This window comes from Lepus europaeus, chromosome 3 (assembly GCF_033115175.1).
Source record: "Lepus europaeus isolate LE1 chromosome 3, mLepTim1.pri, whole genome shotgun sequence".
NCBI lineage: Eukaryota > Metazoa > Chordata > Mammalia > Lagomorpha > Leporidae > Lepus > Lepus europaeus.
The window spans coordinates 38,498,011-38,521,637 of NC_084829.1; the positions used below are offsets into that span (position 1 = coordinate 38,498,011).

The following is a 23,627-nucleotide window of genomic DNA, read 5'->3' on the forward strand; positions in this document are numbered from 1 at the left end:
CAAAGAATGATGTGCTTAGCTAAGAAGGTAACATTGTTGCTTTCCTGGTTGTCACCATGAGGAGGGTGGCAAACATTTGGGGAACTGTTTTCTTCTCTGTGGTGGAGAGAGTTAGGAGGCTCAAGGTTCAAGGATCCCTTTCCATCTAAATAGAATCAACAGAGAGAAAGGTGAGTGAGTGTGTTCATGTTATCTTTTAATATCTGAGAGTAGTTCCTTAATTCTAAAAAATTGCGTATTTCATTAGACATTTTGTCTGCCTTGCTGTAGAATCTAAGACTGCTTGCTTCCCACAACTGAGACGTCCTGTACGTGGGTGCTTTTGGTGGTGGAACTGTGTAGGTGCGGGAGGTTGACTTTCAGAGGACCCAGGCCTGGTGTACTTTGAGGACAGCTAGAAACTGTTGACAGTGTCAGAAATGGATGCCCCATGCCTGCTGCCTGCCAGGGTAGAGAACTCTGTAGTTTCTGTATTCCACGTGGAATGGTTAGAGGAAAATGATCAGCACAGGACCTTGTGAAGGTCTTCTTTGGTGGTGGTGTTGAATGTTCATTGACCAAATAAGGTGGAGAATAAGAGTGGGTGGATCCAACTTTGGGGGATCCCATCAAATGACTTGATGGTCATGAGCAATGATTATGATTAGATAAATGTAAATTCTGTTTCTCAGTCATAGGAATCATACATTTAAAAGTATTTTCTGCACATATCACCCTTTGCTTGTTTGAAAATAGTTAGCTCTGGATAGCACTACCACACCTGGGATTTCTTTTCTTTTTTTCTTTTCTGTTCTCTTTATTTTTTAGCTTTATTATCACATTGAAATTAAGTTAGTTGTCTTTTCTTTGTAGCAGAGGTTTGCTTTAGAAATGGAGGTGAGTGCTCTGTAGGTAGACCGGATACGTTTGACAGTTCGGGGCACATTCATGTGGCACGAACTTGCATTTCCAGACACACACCCGGTTCTTATAGAGGTGTGAACAAAAGAGGCTGCAGGATCTGAGCAGTCCCCTCTCATGTGGGAGGTGTGCTGGCAACATGCCAAGATCCTCCAGATTTTAACAATATTGATGAAAAGGCTTCTACTGCCTCCCCTTTCCCCCACCCCCATCGGATAAGGGGAGTGATTTCTTGTATAGAAGCTTCAAATTTAGGAGCTTGTCCAGAACAAACATCATTTTTTACTCCAGAATTTTCCTTTTATAAAAATAAAAATCTAAGTAGGGTTATTAATACAAATAGTATGATTGCTGGCTTGTGAAAAAGTACCCCCCACACACACCCCCCCAGAGCAATGTGCTTCATACAAAGTGAATTCCTGTTGGCTGGCTGCTTTGTAATGATTTACATTTAGATTGTTGCTTGTCGCTCTTGTGATGGGAGCAGGGAGAGGGGGTTGGTGTGTCTGTGGCTGCTTTAGTCACCACGCTGGCTGGGTCTGGACAGCTGCGCCCAGCAGCGCTGGGAAATAGGCTGAACTTGCTTTCATCAAAGGCCTTATTTAGTTGGTTTGTATTGGAGAAAATGTCGTGTCCGACTGGAAGAGTTAAATGAGATGAAAAATGAAGTTTGCAGTTGCTAAGAGTGGCGCAGGACCTGCTTATACCAGTGCAGTCTGGTAGGGCTGTCACTGTTCTGGCCAGTGGAGAACCTCAGTGAGGTACAGCATCTTCCTCACACAAAGGCAGGCTGGGCAGGGGCGCAGCCTGCACTAGAGCACATCCAGCAGGCTGCAGCTTCTCACTAGAACCAATGTAAATAGCAAATCAGGACTGCCCACGAGACGATTCATTCAGTGAGGAAAGCCGTCCTGAAGTTTACCTTCTCTGGGGGGAATTACATCAGGAGAAGGGAGGAGGGGAGGTGACGGGGCAGGGAAGTGTGGTCCTGCTGTGATGATGCAAGAAAGCTCCACTGAAGATGTGACTTTGGAGCAAAGGCTTACTAAGGAGATGAGATCTCACAGAGAGCTGGTGACAAGTGTTCCAGACGGAGGGAACAGAAGCTGCCAAGGCGTGGAGGCAGTAGGCAATAATGAGGCTTGTGTGAATGCGGCAGAGGGGGAAAGCAGCAGGAGCTATGAGGTGAGGTAGAGGAAGGCAGATGGTATAGCGCCTTTGAGGATCCCAGTGTGCATTTGGACTTGGACTCTGAGAAGGGGCACTGCACTGTTAGTAGGGTTTGAGCAGGGAAGTGATATGATTCTAACTTTATTTTTGACAGAATCACTTGGTTCCTATGTGGAAAAAAAGCTGTAGGAGTAAAGGGGTCAGTAGGAAGAGGTCAGCCTGGTACTAGGCTGGAGGAGATGGTGATGGCTTAGAACAAGCTGAGGGTAGTGGAGGGGTAAGAGTGCTAGGATCTGGTAGACCATTGAGGAGTTACCCTTCCAGATGATTTACCACCAATCAGTTTGGAGCCTTGGCAGGAGGTCTGTTATCCTCATTATGCGGTAGCAGCTATTCCAGGAGGACAGTGCCCTCTGTGCTACTTTTTTAAAAGCAAGACTTACTAACAGCTCACTTGCAACATGGACTGTATTGCATCTGGTTGCTTTTGAGGTCCTGTAGATGTAAATGGTTACCCTCTGCTTCTCCCTCTACCTGCCGTTGTGGCACCCTCCTGGGGTTGTAGTGCCATAGGACAGTTGGCTTGGGAACAAGCAGAAATGCTTCATGCTTGGTAAAGTTGAACTAATCTTCAGCATGAGAGCCTGATTTTGCGTTTAGAAGAAGTGGAAAAGATTATAGAGAGTGATTGTTGTGCTGCAGTATGTTAAACCCACATCCTGTATCAGAGTATCTGAGTTGAATCCCAGCTACTCTACTTATCCAGCTTCCTGCCAACGCATTGGGGAAGGCAGTAGATGGTGGCTCGTTTCTTGGATCCTTGCTGCCCACGTAGAGTTCTTGGCTTCTGACTTTGGCCTGACCCAACCCTGGCCATTGGCAGGCATTTGGGCGAGTGAACCAGTGGATGAAGGACCTCTTTTTTTGCCCTGTCTTTTCCCCCTTCTTATGTCATCTTGCTTTTCAAAAAATAAGTCTTTTTGAAAAGGTTACAGAGAATCAAATACAGGCTTTGGGTTTGGAATTGTGCTAAGTGTAATGATTTAAATGTTCATGAGATATAGTCTCTTATCTAAAGAATGACAGTCTACTTGACGACAAGCAAGATACCTAAGAGGAGGTTAAATAATCAATACAATCAGTATTCATTTAGGGTCCAGTGAAGAGGTACAGGCAAGAGACTGGTTTTTGTTGGACTGTCCAGCCACCTTTCTGGCTCAGGCCTTCCTTGTCAGAAGCGGGCCATCAATGTGCATGCCTGTCATAGTTTGTACAGTGTAATAAGCCAAGCAAGTCAGCATTGGTCACCTGCGTGCGGGTCCAGTTCCTTGCTGGACAAGGACAGTAGCTTGGTCAGAAGAGTGGCAGTACATGAAGCCAGCGGTACTCCTCAGGCCAGGCACTAGCCTGATCACCAAATGTGTTGTTTTGGTCAGATTCACAATCTGAGAACGAGGCTTCGCCAGTGAAACGGCCACGGCTACTGGAGAACACCGAACGGTCTGAGGAAACCAGCCGATCTAAACAGAAGAGTCGACGTCGGTGCTTCCAGTGCCAAACCAAACTGGAGCTGGTGCAGCAGGAGTTGGGATCCTGTCGCTGTGGTAAGCATCTCCCCCAGTGGCCTGATGGAGACAGTATCCTTGACCACCCTGGCACAGCTTGGGAAATGATTCTTAAGAGGTGAAGTCCTTTGTTACTCTGAGTACCACCCCGCTAGCTGTGGGATTAATGCTTGAGGAATTGGGAGTGCAAATCGTATGGCTTAGGTGAGCCCAGACCTTACTCTTTGACTGTGTTTTGATCAACCCTGCCAGGAAATTTTAAGGACAGGAATGCTGGGGCTTGCCAAGGAAACTGCAGTCCAGTGACTAACCAGCTCCCCTCACGTGAGCTACAGATCCTTGCCTTGGTGCGCACATGGTCTACTGGGAGCTTCAGCAGTCTGGTCTGTTAGGAGCACTGGGAAGCCTCCCTGACTGTGTGCCTTCTGCTTTTTTAGCATAGACCTTTGGGTGTCCTGTGGGATTTTCTTGTATCTCGTTTCTTGTTTTCTAACACCAAATCCTGGGTATTACACAGGAGTTACCACCGCAGATCAAGCATTTGGTCCATTGGGTGTGCTGTCTTGCTTCTGGCTGCGACTGTACCTCCTCTCTTTGTCAGGCAAGCAGTGAGAATTCACAGTTTAGTGCTGAGATCCACAGATGACGTAGCCCGGTCTCCCAGTTTACCCTTCAGCTTTGATGCAAACCAACTAATTTCCTAAAATTTGTAGCACTGACCAGCTGAAGAAATCCAGAAATATGTGTTAGACGATTTCTGTGCATCCCAGTGAAGCCAGCTGCACTGGAAGTATGGGCTCCTCTGCTGAGCTCCTCATCCTTCCGGGCAGCAGGCTCATCTCTTATGTGCCAGTTGGGTCTGCATGGGTTTTAAATGATCTAATGTGTCTTCCTTTGGCTTGTGCTATATTCCTTTTTTTAGTCTTAAGATTTATTTTTATTTGAAAGGTGAAGTTACGGAGAGAAGAGGGAGAGATCATCCATCTGTGGGTTCACTCCCCAAGTGGCCGCATTGGCCAGGGCTGGGCAGGGCCAAAGCTATAATTTCCTCTGGGTCTTACATGTGGGTACAGGAGCCCCTAAGTACTTGGACCATCTTCCACTGCTTTCTCAGGCTCATCTATCAAAGAGCTGGATCAGAAGTGGAGCAGCCAGGACTGGAACAGATGCACATATGGAATGCCAGCATTGCAGGTGGCAGCTTAATGTGTTAACACCACAGTCCTGGACCCTGAGCCCTATTCTGAGCATCTCCTTGATGAAAAGTTGACTTTTCTGTTGGGGTAGAAAGCCTGCTGGTAGGATCTGGCACTGTGGTGCAGTGGGTTAAAACCCTGGCCTGTGGTGCCAGCATCCCATATGGGCACAGGTTCGAGTATTAGCTGCTCCACTTCCCATCCAGCTCTCTGCTATGGCCTGGGGAAGCAGTGGAAGATGGCCCAAGTCCTTGAGGCCCTGCTCCCACGTGGGAGGTGGGAGACTCAGATGAAGCTCCTGGCTTTGGATCAGCCCAGCTCTGGCTGCTTCAGCCATCTGGGGAGTGAACCAGTGGATGGAAGATCTCTCTGTGTCTCTACTTCTCTCTGTAACTCTGCCTTTCAAATAAATAAAACAAATCTTTAAAAGAAAAAAGAAAAAAAAAAAAAAAAAGACGGCAGTGGGCACATACCATACCTCTGGGACTATCTGACAAATAGCTCTTGTGTGCTTCCTCCCTGTCTGCTTGATCTATGTAGAAAAGGGTGGGTTTTACGGGTATTTCCTTGAAGGTGCACCCGGTGTTGGAGAGAGATTTAACTGCCCTGAAAGATTTTAGAGGGGGGAATGCAATCATTTACTACTGAAAGTGAGGACCCAGAAAGGTAGTCTGAACTCAAACAAGAACACTTTCTCACAAGAGAAAATCATATACATATATTTTTTTCCTCACAATATTTTCTTCCATTCCCCTTCCATGCACTACAGGTTATTAACTGCTGACAAGAAATTCACATCTCATAAATAATGCTTAAGAGCCATTGCTATATAAATTGAATGTGTTATGAATTGTGATGGGCCTTTTTGTAGCATTCGATGCCTAGAGCAGGAAGAACAGAGGATGTCATTTTCATTAATTTCTAATGAGGTGCCAATTAAAGGCAGGGAAGATGCTCCAAAGGGAAGAGTGGCCAAGCTCCCCTGAATCCTCCACCCTGGGGCTGTCATCCGAACACTGCCAGCAAAGCCTTCTCTAAAAATTCCATTAAATTACAGTCTCATCGCGAGCACACACAGACACATTCAGCTTCCCTTTGATCTTCAAAAGAGCAATTTGTAAGGCGAGTTCTGAGCCTTCTCACATAGGGAACAGCAATAGGTGATAGGAATTGTTAATTGGCAAGACAGTCATGGGCTTTCAGTGAGGAGGTGAATTTTGAAGATGAGTTCTCCTCTGCCTTACTATGACTAGATAACCTTTAAGTCAACGATACCAAAGGAGCACCCTTTTCCTGGGAAATCTGTTAGGGTGCCAATTAGAAGAGGCATGTGGCGAGGCTGAGGTAATAGCCTGCATCCTAGAGCATCTCCAACAGATTAACTTCTCAAGATAGAAAACAGTTACATTAAAATGGATTTATTTGTTTCATTTTGTCCTCAGTGGGCAGACTGATCAGCTCATTCGCATTGCCTTGAGTCTTGTCTCCTAGAGGTTGCCCCCTAAAGGGTGTTCTGGAATCTAGCCATCCTCATCCAATCTGGACCATGTCATAGCCACAGGAATGCCATCTTCTCTAAGCAGATCTTGCCTGGTACACACAGCATGGTTTTCTGATCACTGTGCATTGCTTTCCAGAGCCACAGAATTAATTTTTAAATACCATTCTAAGAGCTTGAATAAGTTTTTGCATATTTTTGATTGATGGTGACATAACAGACTGTAAGCTCCCTTTTGAGACAGTAGTGCTTTTACTAGTAAGTTTTCTATTCACTTAGGAAGTCCAGAGTGATGTTTTAGCTAGGGCTTCTTATCATATCCAGGTACCTCAGTGGCCATTTCTACCTTATCATTAACTGTCAAGCCAGATCCAGCAAGCCTCTATTGAGCTAGGACTGCATACAAAGCATTTTGCTGGGTTTTATGGAGAATGTAGGAACTAGAGATAGAGCATCTAGGTTGGTGATCTCAGACCCACCATCACCTGGAGGATGTATGAAAACAGGTTGCTGGGCTCCACCCCCAGCAGTTCTGGCTCAGAGAAGAAGTTTTCAGGCAATGCTGATACTTTGTCAGAGGACTGTATTTTGAGAACCAATGCTGTAGGCAATTCTCAGTCCTTGGGCGCTATTTAAAAAAAAAAAAAAACCTGAGTCTAACAAAACACTTAACAGAAGAGTTCCCCTAGGTACTGCTTTCAACTTTTTATTTTGAAATATTTTTAGTTCTTCAGCTTTGTGAACTTCAGAGAATATTTTCCAAGAATATGAGTATCATTTTATAAAGCCACAACATATTGATTCTGACAAAATACTTTTTATCAAGACTGTTTGTCCAGGGCCAGCATTGTGGCATAGCAGGCAAAAGCCACCGCCTACAATGCCACCATCCCACATGAGTGCCAGTTCAAGTCCTGGCTGCTCCACTTCCGATCCAGTTCCCTGCTAATGTGCCTGGGAAAGCAGCAGCAGATGACCAAGTGTTTGAGCCCTTGTACCCATGTGGGAGACCTTAATGAAGCTCCTGGCCCCTGGCTTCAACCTGGCCCAGCCCTGGCTGTTGGTTGCCATCTGGGGAGTATACCAGCAGATGGAAGTTCTCTCCCTTCCTATCTTTCCCTCTCTCTGTAACTCTAACTTTGAAATAAATAAGATCTTTAAAAAAAGTATAAAAGAATAGCTTTCTTTAAAAAACTGTTTTCTATATTCTAGTTTTATTAGTTCTTTATAAAGGATCTTTCATTCTCTCAGCTCCCCCATCCTCCTGTAGTGTGGGATCTAGTTCATGATCAAGTGTGAGTTTAGTTGTCATGTTTTATTTAGATTATTTTAAATTTTTTCAAATATTTTGATATAAAAATTATATGTATTTTTGGGGTACTCTGTGATATTTTGTTACATGTATGCATTATATAATAGGGTAAATATATTTATCCCTTTAATCATTTAACATTACTTTTTTGTGAAAATACCCCAGATCTGTTCTGCTCAAGGTTTTTTAGTTGGTGGTGGTGGTGCTTCATTTGAAAGACAGACAGGTCAATCTTAGATCCACTGGTTCACTGGCTCACTCCCCAGATGCCTGCAGCAGCTGGGGCAGGGTTGGGCCAGGCTGAAGCCAGGAGACAGGAATTCCATCTGGATGTCTCATGTAGTTGGGAGGGACCCAAACACCTGAGCCATCACGCACTTGCTGCCTCCCAGATGTACTGGTGGGAAGATGGTTTGGAAGCAGAGGAGATGGGACTTGAGCCAGCACTCCGGCGTGAGATGCAAGCATCCCCAGCAGTAGCTTAACCTGTGTCAGAATGCCCACCCCTTCTGGTTTGTTTTTTAATAGAGAATCATGTTACATTAGTTACAGTAACCCTACTCTGCAGTAGAACCCCAGAACTTCTTACCGCTATCCAGCTAGCTATCTCCTAGTAGCCATCAATCAGCCTTTCCCCACCCCTTCCTCTCCACTGCCCTCCCTAGCCTCTGGTATAAATAACATTATATTTTTAACTTCATAAGGTCACCTGTTTTTCAAATTCCACGTATGTGTGAGTCATTTGTGCTTGACTTAATTTATTTAACATAATGATTCCCAGTTTTATCTGTTGTTGGAAATAATAAAATTCCTTCTTTTTATGTCTAAGTGCATGTGTACCACATTTTCTTTATCCATGCATTAGTGGACAGACACTTTCCATTTTTGGCTAGTATGAATAGTGCCTGTAGTAAACACGGGAGTGCAGATAGCTCCTAAATGGGCTTGCTGATCATATGGCAGTTCTACTTTTGGTTTTTAAGGAGTCGCTCTACTGTTTTCCACAGTCCTGGACTGACTCACATTCCCACCAGCAGTGTGCGAGGGCTCCCTTTCCTCCATGTCCTGGCCAACACTTGGGATCTTTTGTCTTTTTGGTAATAACCAGTCTTCCTAGAGTGAAATGAAAGCTCTTTGTGGTTTTCGTTTGCATTTCCCTGATGATAAGTGATGTTGAGCATTTTTGCATGTGTCTGTTGGCTTCTTTATGTCTTTCTTTGAGAAATGTCTATTTAAATCAACTGCCCATTTTTAGATTGATTTTTGTTTTGTTTTGTTTAGCCAGTGAGTTTCTTACATACTCTATTAACCTCGTGTCAGATGTATGGCTTCTAACTATTTTCTCTGGTTTTGTAGGTTGTCTCTTCTCTCTGATTCTATTCTGTGCTGAAGCTCTTTGATGAAATCTCATTTGTGTACTTTTGCTTTTGTTTCTTGTGTTTTTGGGGTCTGATCCAGAAAACCTATGCCCATTCTAATGTCCTAAAGTGTTTTTCCTGTTTTCTTATAATAATTTCCAAGTTTCAGGTCTCACATTTAGGTCTTTAATCCATTTTTGAGGTTTGGTTTTTTTTTTTTTTTTTTTTTTTTTTTTAACGTGGTGAGAGATGGGAGCTAGTTTCATTCTTCTGCATGTGGCTATACAGCTGTGCCGGCCCCAATTTTTTCCAGTGCACTTTCCAATGTCTTTTTTCCAATGTACTTTCTTAGCACCTTTGTCAAAGATCAGCTGACTATATATCCATGAATTTACTTCTAAGGTTTCTGTTATTTTTCATGGATCTGTTTTTATGTCAGTACCATGTTGCTTTAATTACTGTAGCTTATTGTAATACATTTTAAAGTCAGATAGTAGAATACCTCCTGGTTTGTTCTTTTTGCTTAAGTTCATTTTGGCTCTCTGGGGTCGTTTGTAGTTCCATATGATTTTTAGTAGTGTGTTTTCTAGTTTGTTTGTTTGTTTCTTTCTTTCTTTCTTTTTTTTTTTTTTTTGACAGGCAGAGTGGACAGAGACAGAGAGAAAGGTCTTCCTTTTTGCCATTGGTTCACCCCCCAATGGCCGCGCTGATCCGAAGCCAGGAGCCAGGTGCTTCTCCTGGTCTCTCATGCAGGTGCAGGGCCCAAGGACTTGGGCCATCCTCCACTGCACTCCTGGGCCACAGCAGAGAACTGGCCTGGAAGAGCAGCAACCGGGATAGAACCGGCACCCCAACTGGGACTAGAACCTGGTGTGCCGGCGCTGTAGGCGGAAGATTAGCCTATTGAGCTGTGGCGCCAGCCCAGTTCTATGAGAATGCCATTAAGATTTTGATAGGTATTACATTTGGGCTATAAATCACTTTGAATAGTGTACACATTTTGATGATCCTGATTCTTCTAATCCATGAACATGGGGTGTCTTTTCCATTTCTTTGTGTCTTCAGTTTTTTTCATTGATGATTTTTATTGATGAAATCTTCCCCCTCTTTGGTTAAATTTATTCTTAGGTGGATGATTGTTGATGGGTTTTTGTTTGTTTGTTTGTAGCTATTGAAAATCTTGCTTTTTTTTTTTCAGATGGTTCACTATTGGTATATAAAAACAATACTGATTTTTATACATTGTGTGTCCTGCAACTTTGCTGGATTTATTAGTTCTAACAGATTTTTGGTGGAATCTTTGGAAATTTCTTATTTATAAGATCATGTCGTCTGATGTATTAGGCTCTTAATCTGGAACATGTTCACAACCTTTCTGTTTGAGAATACAGACCTCTCTTTCCCCTGCATGCCTTTTGTTTTGTTTTTGTGTTTTAAATATAGCCCTCCCTGTTCCGGGTTTGTTTGGTATTTATTCATTATTGGATTCAGACCTTTAGCCCCAGCCAGAAGACTGCATAGGTGTTGATGTTTCGTCCCTGGGCTTTCACATTGGGAGCACAGGTGTCCATCAGCCCCACATTCTTCTTTTAGCCCCACAATTTTGATGCCAATTTTTATTCACCCACCACTTAATCTTTTCTCCTTGTACCTAATAGGCAGCCTGTGGGACAATACTTTAAACCATGTAGGTGTCGTCCTGTTCCTCATCAGAAGCTGTCTCTAGAGCTAGTGCCCACTGATAGTTCTTGCCTGAACCACTTTGTACTATGATGGATGCACAATCATGAAATGCACACTGCAGCGCCCCTTTCACACTCACCAGTTGATGCCGCAGATTCTCTGTAAACGAAGCCGCCTCCCTTCTTCGGGTGTTTATCTGTCACCGGTGTGGACTCCTAGGCTGGTGGTTCATTGCTCTACTTAATTGCTTTGGTGCTCAAGGTGTCCTGATTTGGTCAGAGAACGTTTCTCCAAGCCTCTTCCTGTGTGCTTGTGACAAGCGCTCCATCTTTTCTTGGGGATTAGGAAACATTTCCTTATTCTTTGGTGTAGCAAGTTGTATTCCAGGAACATTTTGTATTTACCTTTCCCCAATCCTAGAGTCAACCGCTTGTCCAAAGATCTACAGGATGATTTTAATATACACTCAAGTAGGAATGTGCTGGGCCTGAGGGGAAGACATCCATAAAGTCAATTGGCATGCAGGGCAGCCTAAGTTTTATCAGGGTAACAAGCCACATGTTGTAGGGATATTGGGAGGGAGAGAGTAATTCATTCCTCCAGGAAGACCGTGAACAGCTTTCTGCAATTGGGGCTTTAAAGGAAGAGTAGGACTTAGTTGTGGGAAAACAGGGACTGCTTGGGCGGAGCTAGTGTTCTGGAGGTGACTTCTGTATGGCCAGGGAGGGGCTTGAGAGTCAGAGACCTCTAGAAAGGGAAGGAGGGGTCCCAGGTTCCAGGAAGAGGAGTTCGGTGTTGGTTTGTAGTGAGAAGCCACCAGTGGTGTTGAATATGCTCAACATGATCTAATTTTTTGACCTTTTAAAAAATTAAGCATGCAGGAAGACCACGGCAGCTGTTGCGTCTTTTTAGGGGGAGGATCTAGGAAGAACGTACACTGAGTCACCAAGTGAAGAGGAGTGCGTGTGTCACAGCTGTGGCTGCCTCTGCAGGGGGCTGCACGGTGAGCAGACAGTGCCAGCCTGAGTCCAGAGTTGGGCAAGGAGCTGCAGGGATTATGAAACACACTGGGGGCTGAAGTTACCTGGTGGATCTGTGTTACTAGTATCGAAAAACCAGCCCAAGTGTCTGTGCCTTCATTAATTCTCATCTGAATGTGAACCTGTCAGGAACACTGGGCATTCTATTACGAGTCTCCAAAAGAAAGTGAAGCAGTATTATGTTGTTTAGGGCATAATGACAAGAAAAGAGATCTGTGTGTGTTCGGTGCAGACACCGTTTTTGAAATATTTTCAGTCTGTGGTTAGTTGAATCTAGCTGACATCCATCCCAGTACCTGGCACCTCCAGGTGTGGAGGGCTGGCTGAGTCTCATTGTGACACATTCATCTCAGTGATGTGGAACATCTTTTCTTGTGCTGTTTGGCCATTCATGTGTATTCTTTGTGAAGAGTCTGTTCATACTTCAAATATTTTGCCCATTTGTACAAAAATATTTACAAAATTTCCATCAAAACAGTATTTCAGTTCCTAAATGCTATGTCTTACCCATGTTTTATATTTTTGAGTGTATTTCTTTTGTCAAATTTATTCCTATGAATTTTAGTTTTTTGATGATCCTATGAATCAAATTTTTATTTTCAGATTAATTTGCTGCCACTCAGAACTGCAGTCAGTTTTTGTATATTATCCTTTGTCTTGCAGCCTTGCTAAATTCATATATTAGTTTTAGATTCCTCAGTATGTAAAGAACATCTGTGATTATGTCATCTGCAAACACAGGCAATTTTACTCCTTTCCATTCTATACGCCTTTATTTATTTTTCTTCCCCCACTGTATTTCGAGTGTCATATTGAAGGGAAATATTGGGACAGCCTTGCCTTCTCCTTCGTCTTAGGGCAGGAAGCTTTCAGTCTTTCGCCAGTAAGTGTCATCCCGATGTAGGCCTTGCATGGCTGTCATCCACCCCTCAGCCCAGCAGCTTTTAGTAGTTGTAGTTAATTAGTGCATTTTAGGAAAACACGGAAGTGTTCAAATACGTTCTCCAAAACGGATAATTTAGCCCATGATAAACTGCTGTGTGGCCTATAAAAGGTCAACAGAGCTGTGCTTTGAAGGATTTTGCCATCTCATAGTGATTGCTGTTTATATTGAAGCAGTTTTCCTTTTGTTAATGTTCGTATGTTGCATGTTTAGCTGGCTGGAGAGAGGAAAGCCTGTGACCCTACGGTGGGCCTCTTCTTTCCCACTCAGTGTTACAGCAAAAAGGGAGGTGCTGTCCCAGGTTACTGTCACTTGAATGATGAAAACACACCATACTTAAAAGTGCTTAATTGAATGCAAAAATCCTAAGAATCTATAGAGAGGAAGGAGAACTGCCTACTACCAGTATCAGATGGCACCTTAGCAGTCATTCAGTTCAACTCCCTTTTTTAAAAAAGAAGGAAACAGAGGCCAGAAAGGTAGCTGCTTGTCTCAGGTCACACCCCTGTGTAAATACTGGTATTGTGTGCAGCCTGCTGAGAAGTTTCTGACCAGGGGGACTGCTCAGAACAGGGTCTGCCCCTCCTTCCTGCCTTGTCAGCCCCACGAGCTGCGTCTCCCTGTCACATCTTCCTGCCCCTCATCTCCCCTGAACCCAGCCTCTGCCTTCTGAAGTACTGAGGTTTCTTGGTCTCTCCTCCCAGTTAATCCACCTGACCAGGATTTCAGACTCTGGTGTGAGTCTAAGCAAGAGTCACCAGACAAGACCAGTTACGATTTAACTCTGTGTATATGAGCATGTTATTTATACACACACTCACACATACATATACATACATGTATAAGGATGTATAAGAAAATAATGGAATTTCAAAAATGTTTTTGGTTATTCCAAGTTAACAATAGATTGCTCAGGAAATTTTACCCGAAAAGAGGCCTTTAATGTGTAGTTAAAACCAATTTGTGTTTAGCACATTATGTGCATAACTGCTACCAGACACTCAGCCTCGCTAACAGCGTCTTACTGTGATAAGCATGGAAGCCGTTCTTCTCAAGGATGGGCCTTAGCCCTGCACCTCAGAGTCCCCGGGTAGATGGGATGCTCCTTCTTTAGAAAGTATTTTGAAAAGTGTCTGAAGAGACTTGGTACTATTTTTATATTTGATACAGAAGCAATTCAAGACCAGAGAGAATTACTGGACATTTCAAATGAGTAGGCCTCACACCACTGAGGTTTAATATCAGTTTTAGTCAGCTCTACTCTTTGACTTAGAGATTTATACCTTCTGCCTGTCTAACACATGCCTTCCTCCCACCCGTCTCCTGTCCCCTGCCAGGTGCCAAAACCAAATGTTCTTTTGTAGCTTCCCACTGTCCCTGTTGAAGGAAATGCCCTCTAATTAGTGCGCAGTCAGTGCTGACTGATAACATACCAACATGTAAAAGTCAGTGAAGCCTGCTGTTCCAGTGAGCCTGGTGGTCATGGCCAGGAAGTCCTCTTGGATTGCTCTTCGGAGGGCAGGTCCAACCACAGGTGAGGAGGATAATGGGCCAGTCCCTGTGTGAATCCGAGGGCCCAGGATGCCTGTGCAACCGTGAGCCCTCCCAGTAGAATATGTGACTGAAGGAATAAGATCTGAACATTATTTATTTTTACATACATTTCTCTGCCTTTATTTTTATTGATGAAGAAAAAAATCAGCCAAGACATATATACTATGAGATAAAGTAGCACTGCTTGCTTGACTTAATTAAAGTGATTTGATATAGTTATGGATGTAATTAAATGTGGAACTTCAGGAAATGATGTATTTGCATAAATAAAACCTGTGTTTCATCTTGGTCATGAATAAGATGGCCTCTTGGAGGCCACAAAGACTAGCAGGTCATAGGCTGCCGTGTGGACCATGCTGGCTTCTCATTCCTGCCCGACAGACCTGCTGCTCTCTGGCGTGGTATGCAGGCACTTAGGGACCTTCATCCGTCTGCTACCAGTCCAGCACGGAAGGAGTGTGGCATCCCCTGTTGCTAGGTAACTCAGACTGATCAGGTGCTCCCTTGTCTGAACTGAAACTGGCCTCCATATATAACACATACTTGTTCTTCCTCAATCTCCCCTCAGAGCCACCTGTCACAAATTCCCTTCTACAAGCAGCTGCATGGCTTAGGTGTCCCAGCATCCCAGTTCCTCCAACAGCAAGTACAGTCACAGGAACCAGAGAACTTGTGAGGGCATCGAGGACAAGGTTGGGTACAGGAGTCCAGATGGGCTTAGTGTTTCTGTCTGCAGTTTCCCTCATCAGAGAGCCTCAGGAAATCGGGTGTGGTTTTTCACAACTTCTCCTCTGGTGGTTTCCTTCTGGGACCGCTCGGCAGTGGTTTCTTCTGTGGGGTCCGTGGTCGGCCTCGCAGATTTCTCAGCATATTGAAGTCGTGTCATCCTTCCTTCCAGACCATGGGCGCTGCAGGGGAGGCACCATCTTGTGTTCTGACTCTCAGCTCCTGCTGCCGTGCCTGTGTGCAGTGAAGTTCAGTAAGCAGTAGACTAGATTGTGAGGACACCGCGCCGTTGCGGTTGGGAGCCTCTGGATGAGAGGGGATCGCTTTGTTAACATCCACTAAATACTGACTGCCTACACTTGAATTACGTTAGCTGACTCTTAAAAAAGCATCGTTGGCCAGATGGTAACTATTTTTTTTTTTTTAAGATTTATTTATTTATTTGAAAGGCAGAGTTACAGAAAGGCAGAGGCAGAGAGAGAAAGAGGTCTTTGATCCGCTGGCTCACTCCAAATGGCCGGAGCTGGGCCGATCTTTCTGGGTCTCTCATGCAGGTGCAGGGCCCAAGGACTTGGGCCATCTTCCACTGCTTTCCCAGGCCATAGCAGAGGGCTGGATCGGAAGTGTAGTAGCCAGGACTCAAATCTGTACCCATATGGATGCCAGCAGTGCAGGCAGCAGCTTTACCCACTACGCCACAGCACTGGTCCAACTCTTATTTTTATGGAGGTGAAGACTCAAGCTTTGGTGTGAAGTAACTCAGAAACACTAGGAAAACACCTGGGATTTGAGCCCAGATCTGTTGAGCTCTCAGAATCCCACCACTTTGTCATGTCTCCAGACTGATCCATTGGGTGCCCTCCACCCGCTGACTGTGACATTTGCTGTCCTAATTTTTGGCGGTATTGACTTCTTAACTACTTCACATTTGGAGGACGGCTGGTACTGAGCATTGATTGGGACACGCATGCAGCCCACTGTGTGCGACGCACATGAGGTGGTGTTCGTGAGCCATCCAGGGCACCGTTTTTCAGTTGCGCTTCCTGGCCACTGTGACCACATCTGGATAAGAGGCTTCTGCAGCACAGGGGCCTCTGCCTTGCAGCCTTTTTGTCACTCGCTGTGCTTGAGTAATAGGGGACGCAGGGCGCTCAGTGCTCCTGACGCACTTGTTCCATTTCCCCGAGTACTAACTCATGTCCTTGTTGCCTGTGAAAACTTAACCTCCTCCAGGATACCTAATGCAGCTGACCTCTCCGTGGGGCTCCCGATTTATTACACATCTCTGAATTGTATTGATTTTATTTGCAGCTGGTTTCTTGCTCTCTTCTTGTGACCTTCAGCTGTTTTCCTCTCCCACATCTCCTGCTGTCTCTAAAGGCAGGAATGAGTGACTTCTTTTTTCCCCTTCTCCTTCACCCAGTCCCCAAAACAGAGCTCTGTAAACAGTGCACAGGTGACCAATAAATACGTTAGACTCCTTGAGCCTATCTGGTAGCTCCTCTCCCCTCTGGACTGACAGCCCAGCACGGGAGCCTGAATCCTTTATGTATTAGGTGAGATTTCTGTAGTAGCTTTCCTCTGAGAAGATCAATGTCAGTGAAGTTTGTTTCTGATTCTGGAAAGTGCTTTCACCTAAACATACCAAAGTCCTGATAAAAATCACATGACAGCCATTATACTCAACTACCGAGGCCTGGAGATGCAGGCCACAAGGAAAGCCTTGCAAATCAAGGGTTTGTTTATTTATTTATTTTTGACAGGCAGCTAAAGTTAGAGAGAGAGAGAGAGACAGAGAGAAAGGTCTTCCTTTTTCCGTTGGTTCACCCCCCAAGTGGCTGCTACGGCCGGTGCACTGTGCTGATCTGAAACCAGGAGCCAGGTGCTTCTCCTGGTCTCCCATGTGGGTGCAGGGCCCAAGGACCTGGGCCATCCTCCACTGCACTCCTGGGCCACAGCAGAGAGCTGGACTGGAAGAGGGGCAACCGGGACAGAATCTGGCGCCTTGAATGGGACTAGAACCCGGGGTGGTGGCGCTGCAGGCAGAGGATTAGCCTAGTGAGCCGCGGTGCCAGCCGCAAATCAAGTTTTGTTATCTTGTCACCAGCAATGGGTCTGTGTAAGACTCTGTGGTGTTGGTCTTTGTTGTGTCCTATATTACAAAGAGAGAGCTTGTTTTTATCACCACTGCCATCTTTTGGAAGGCAGGTGCAGAGAAGGCCACCCTAGAGGTCAGTGTATCCGTCCAGTGGTCAGACTGCCACGCATGGAGTGTTTGTGGGGTGCTGGCTCTCACGCAGGTACAGATGTCAGGAGTGTTTGTGGGGTGCTGGCTCTCACGCAGGTACAGATGTCAGGAGTGTTTGTGGGGTGCTGGCTCTCACGCAGTTACAGATGTCGGGGGATACTAGCATTGCTTACTCTGAGACTCCAGATCAGCTGCGGGGCAGCTGGTTCCCTGGGACAGGGCCCACTGGGACAGGATGGAGGTGGTGCATTCCCAGGACTCCAGAGAGCACGGCTTCCATAACTGGGAGTAAGTGCTGGGGGGGGGGGGTGGTCAGTGTCCTAGCCAGTGGGAAAAGGAGCTGTCGCATCTTAGACCTAGGTGGTTGAAACTGACAGTGAAATATTGGAGCAAAATTCAGAGGCAAAAAACTGTAACAAGTTCATGTGTCAGCCCTGTAGCTCACTGGAGAAGTGCAAAAAAATAATCGGAGCAACTGGATTTCTAGGAAATTGCTGCCTTTCCGTATCTTGTTTGCATGCAGCTGCGGTTGCCATTCCTATTCAGGTCAGCTCAGTAGGAGACGAACGCGTCGCCTGTGGGCTTCGCAGACAGATGAAAGGTGCACACAAAACAGCTGCACAGTGTGGACACATTGGCATCGCCAAACTTGGCCTGCTCTTGAGCCGACAGCCCAGAAGACACCCCTTCCATCGCCGGGCAGGACTGAAGACAGCCTTAGCTACCGAGGCGTCTTGACAAGCGAGGAATCGGGGTGTTGGAGAGAAAGGAGAAGGGGTCACAGCAGATGACGACTGGAAGTGCAAGGAGAGGGGAGGGAGGGAAGCCCTGTGGTGCTAGTGCCACTGGTGGTGTTTGCCATGGCTGCCGGCCCCAGCCTGGGAGGACCCACTGCTTATTTCCTCCAGAGATTTGAAGGGTGTTCTCTTTATCTGCTGTTGCCTGTGGAGTTGATGGATAGAGCCACCGGTACTCTGTAGTCTGTTGCTGTACACCAGCAGTGTTTGGATATGGTTGAAAGGAGGGGATGACAGAGGTACCCCCCTTTGCTTTGGGTGCCCCTTTGTGCATGACCACAGGTGGATGGAGCTGGCCTGTGGGGACGCCACCCAATGGCTGTGTGGTGCAGCGGCCCCACCCTGCAGCATCTGAGGCAAGCCTGTGCCATCTCCTCTGACAGATGCTGCAGAAAAGGAGTCTGGGCTGCAGGGAAATGTGTCCCTGCACTGCTAGATGCTCTCTTTGCTACCTAAGAAACAGGTGTTTGTAGGCTGTGTTGGTGGGAGGTGGCAGGCAGTAGCTACTGTGGTTAAAAGATAGGTACTGTGGGTTCTGAAGACAGGCAGCTGTGTCTGTGCCTTGTGGAGCCTGGTAGGCCTCTTCCTCACTGAATCGTAAGGTCACACCTGTGCACAGCAGGCCACTGCTCTCCACACACTGAAATGCTTTTCCCTCTTGAACCCCATCGTCCGTTGTTCCTGTGAGTCAGCACACGGTGCGGCTCATATATCCTGGTGAGTAGTACACAGGATGACTTGTGTGCTCTCCTGAACCGTGCACTGCCATGTTACAGGTTTACAGGGGTGTGTCTGTCTCTAGATGTACAAATTAAAGGGCCAGATTTGTGTTGATACTCCTGTGTCAATTAAAATGCTCTCCCTTTGGGCTGAGCTGCTACTCCAGCATTAATTGTCCATGGGGTAAAGAACCTGAATGGAGTATCCAGGTAGAGCAGGAAGTGAATGAATGGGGAACCTGTGCCTTTGTGTCACATCTTCATTCTCTGTACTCTGCTCCCGAGCTACATGGAGTTGCCGTTCCAGAACACGCAGAGCTGTCTTGAGCACTTCTGGGTTGCCTCTCAGAGTGAGCTCAGTGAACAGATACTCCTGTTAATAATGGCGACAGGAAAACCTAATTAGGAAAGTAAGCCTGCTACTGTGAGAAATGGGATGCATTCCAAGCCATTGCACCTGTTTCCAGGTAATCAGAAGTAGACTGTGTGGTGGTCTCCTGGAGTCGGGGCACAATTATTAGCATTGAGCATTCTTTTATTGCTAGGAGTAATTTTCTTCTATTTTTAATAAGTCAAATATCGACTCAAATTAATTATTTTTTCATTCTACTGATCTTTATTGAGTTCTAAAAGAAGATTAAGGAATAAAACAAAGTCCCTGGCCTCTGGATGCTTTTATTTTTTGGGAGAGAAATGCAGTAAGCATGGGAACGGATAAACAAGATAATTTCTGATAGGCGTGAGTGCTGTGATGTAATAAAACAGCAGGGAGTATCGAGGCAAGGAGGCAAGCTGAGACATGAGGCTAGGAGAGCAGTATCCAGGACAGAGATGGCCTTACAGGTGGGAGCACGCTCTGTCTAGGAACAGAACGCTGGCCGGCGTGGCGGAGCACGGAGTGCGAGCTGGTAGGGCTTTGCAAGCAGTTTATTATTCTAGAAGATGCTGCGGGGTTTTCAACAAAGCAGTGATTTGATCTGATGATCATTTTAGGACTATCCCTTTGGGAGAGAAACATAAATGTTTGTGTGCGCGTGCAGACTAAAGAATACATAAAAACTGGTGGAGATGGTCGCTTGGACTCTGAGGAGGGTAACAGAGGATGGGGTAGGAGACCTGCTGAATGTTACTTTAGAAAGTTTGAATTTTTACTCCTATTATTTATACAGAGAGGAACTATAGCAAATATGAACCAAGTATTCTCAGTCACTTAGTATTTTTTAAAAAAATCTAACTGCTGTGAGAGGGAAGGCTCACAGGGCAGTGAAGGCAGGGGTGCGGCAACTCGGTGAGGGTCGAGCCAGCCACGGTGGAGCCCTTGTCCTTGCTGCACCCTGGCTCTGCTGGCCTTTAAATTAAAGTGAAAAGGGGTCCTGAGTTTGATTTGAGCAGCAGCCAGGTGGTTATATGGCCATTCATTGAAGCAGATGAACTGTAGGGATTGAGGGAATGAAGAGCTCTGTTTGAACGTGTTACAGTTGAGGTCCCTGCTAGCCAAACTGGTCATATCAATGTATCCACGTAGCAGAGTTTGGATTTTCGGGGGAAGAATTCATGGTATGAACTCCAGAGGCACCACACAGTTTATTGCCTTACATCTGGATGAGATCACATAAGAGAAGGAATATAAAAGTAGGTAGTGCAGGAGGACTTCATTGTGGGGTGGTTTCTAGAGGAAAAGCCAGTAAAGGGTCCCATGGAGCTCCAGCCAGTGAGGGGGGAAGAAAATTCAGGGGTGTTACATCTCAGAGAAAGAAGAATATTTGAAGAAGCAGGGGAAAGTGGGCCAATGCTGTTGAGAAGTTAGGGTGAGGATGTTGGATTTGGTCATTGACTCCTGGTTGGCCTTTGCTGGTCTGGTGGACCACAGTCTCTTTGTAACCTCTCATTTGTTCACTCAACCAGAGTATTGTGAGTGAGCCAAGCACTGTTCTATGCATGGGGGCTATGAGAAAAATGACAGAAATGTGGGCCTCAATTTCATGAAATCTATTTGGGGAGACGTGTTAAATGAAAAACAGCTCACACAAGTGACCCTAAAACTGGAGCTGTGATGAGTGCTGGAAGAAGCCCAGCATGGCACAGAAGCCCTGACCTGGTCTGAGGGTCCAGGATAGGCTTCCTGGGGCAGAGACAGCAAAGCTAATGCTGAGGAAGCAAGAATTTAGTTAGGAGTTCCGTGATCCTGGAATGTGGAGTGGCTGGGGCTGAACAGCATAAGGGGAGCGGAAGAGGAAGCCAGGGCCAAAACATGCTGCTTGTATTGTAATCAGGAGAGAAGACACTCACGGTGTCCCTGGAGGAGTGAGTACCCTGACCCCTCTGGCTGCTGTGCGGAAGACGGATTTGATGAGGGGCAGCCACCTAGTTGCAGTCACTTTGGCAAGGTGGTGGCAGTAGAGAAGGAAAGAAGTGAATGGGTTTGATTTTTGGAAACGGGGTCCACGGGGCTTGTAATTGAGGTGAAGAGGAGGGAGGCCGGCAGTGATGATCCAGGGTTTGTGCTGTGAGCCACTGACTGCAGGGAGCTCTCAGAGTGGGAGGCACTGAGGGAGAAGCAGGTTTGGGGAAGCAGCAAGTGTCCTAGTTCGGATGTTTCAAGTCTTACCCAGCCAGGATACCAAGTAGATCATTGAGTACAGAGCGAGAGGGCTGCTAAGAGAGTTAGGAAAGGGGGGAGGGTTACTGGATTCGGTGGATCTCAGTCCTGGTTCGGGGGTATCGATCATACCCATTTGGTGAAATGTGCATACCCGAGCCTCTCCACCCCCTATCGTGTAATGGGACTGAGCTATCAAATTTTCTCCCACACAGGAAATGGAGGATCCTTCGGTGGGCTCTCTGTCCATATAGTGGGGACTTTAACTATAGTCTGTGCTCTGACTTCAAATTGGAACCCCCACGGCCAGCTAGGACATTCTTCTCCCCTGAGAAGGCCTCTGCCCTCCAGGGAAAGGGCGTGTAAGCAAGTGAACAGGGAGAATCAAGTTGCCAGCCCCTCCCAGCCTGCCTCCTGTAACAGTGGAACACATAAAGCTCAGATTTCGTGAAAAGGGGGAGAGCATGCCTGTGCCGGGAGGCTTCTCTGACCCTTTCCAGTGACCGTGGTGCAGAGCCGCACGTGAGCCAGCGCACTGGAGCTGGGAGTCTGGGGGACCGCATAGATGGCCCAGGTTGTTTGCGGGGTGTCTCTAGCCCATGCCTTTCTCTGGCTCAGCCTGACAGGGAAAGAGACGCAGGCTCTTCAAACGCACAGTCCGAACGTGACCGCACTTGGGGATGCGCGTGCTCTGCCGCTGCTGTGAGAGGCGTGCAGAATCCTCAGCTGTGCCTGTGGAGGTGCCCCCACGGGCAGAGCAGCTGCTGCCGGCCGTCCTTGGGAAGTTCCCGTGTCCCTTTCATGATGTCCCTAACCACTAAGTGCTTTCCAGGCTGCCCTGTGTAGTCTTCATATATTGAAATCAGGTCTCTCTACCATTTGCATCTCTTCAACAGAAATCTTTACTGAGGTGTCATGTAGCACGCATTTACAGTCTAAAACAGGTTTGAGGAGGGAGACGGGAAACTCGCGTATCACGTGCATAGAGGAAGACCATGTTCCTTCTCCTTTGTCAGCCAGGTTCAGAGTGGGAGGCAGGTGTGGGTACAAGAGGAAGGAATAGGCGTGAGTGGGAGGAGATGTGGGAGCCGTGCTGTCAGCCCAGGGAGCAGCCGGCATTACCCGAGTGTGGGCCGTGTGCTGCTTGGGTGTTCTTTTGTCTTTTTTTTTTTTTTTTTTTTAAGAAAAAGATTTATTTATTTATTTTATTATTTGAAAGTCAAAGTTACAGAGAGAGAGGAAGTGAGGGGATCTTCTACCCACTTGTTCACTCCCCAAATGATCACAACGGCCAGCGCTGGGCCAGGCCAGAGCCAGGAGCCGGGAGCTTCTTCCAGATCTCCCATGTGGATGCAGGTGCCCAACCAAGCACTTGGGCCATCTTCTGCTGCTTTCCCAGGCCATAGCAGAGAGCTGGATCAGCAGTGGAGCAGCAGGATCCCTCTCAAACTGGTGCCCGTATGGGATGCTGGCATTGCAGATAGTGGCTTTATCCACTACGTCACAGTGTCAGCCCCGGGCATTATATCTTTCATGCCCATAACCACCTCATTTTATGGCAGACAGCCGAGGCTCTGAAAAGTTAAATGGCTTTCCCTTAGTCACACAGCTGTCAGGGTGGTACAGCTGGAACCTGAATTGGGTATTTGGGACCCAGAGCCACCCACTGCTTACTAGATTACCCTGAAAAAGAACTTGAGGTTCACCTGTTAAGGAACTGGCTGTGCAGCAAGGGTGGGACGAAAGCTCAAGTCTCATCCAACTCCTGTCTGTCCTCTTTGTGTTCCCCTGAACGTGGTGTGTGGCGGGAAAGCCCGCAGCCAGAGCTGAGGGAGATGTTTTGCCTTCCCAGTTGTTCTGGACACGGTCGGCTGCCTCAGGCACGGTCCCTGGCGAGCCGTGTGCCAGGAGCCCGAGTCACCTGTGCCCTCAGCGGCTCTCAGGTGGGATGACTACAGCCCTTTTCTCACCTCCACTACAGCTTTGGAACTGGTTTTACAGGAAACTGTTCTGCTTGAGAAAGTAATCTTTTAAAACAATTAAAAACTTACTGTGCGTTTTTTCGGAGTGTCATGTGGTGATTTGATATGAGTGTAGAATTGCTGATCTCATCAGGTCGGCGTTAGGGTTTCCGTCTCCTTCACAGTGACCATTCTTTGGTCTTGGGACTCCCAGGCTCCTCATGGACTTCTGTGTATGTAACTGGGTAGTGGATTGTGGGAAAGGTGCTCATCCATGCTGGAGAACACTAGCACTGACTGCTCCTCTGAACTGTTCAGTCGCCCTCTGTTCCCCACCCCCCCACACACACACACACCC

The 23,627-nt window shown here is 46.5% G+C and overlaps 1 protein-coding gene across 2 annotated transcripts in view; it reads left to right on the forward strand.

Moving 5' to 3' along the window:
- The window catches only part of ZFAND3 (zinc finger AN1-type containing 3), a 323,622-nt gene that overhangs the window by 291,221 nt on the left and 8,774 nt on the right, over positions 1 to 23,627 (forward strand). For both annotated transcript variants that reach the window (XM_062186051.1, XM_062186050.1), the window contains one exon: positions 3,507 to 3,674. In XM_062186051.1, the coding sequence (XP_062042035.1) occupies positions 3,507 to 3,674 (168 nt within the window). The remainder of the gene's footprint in view (positions 1 to 3,506; positions 3,675 to 23,627) is intronic.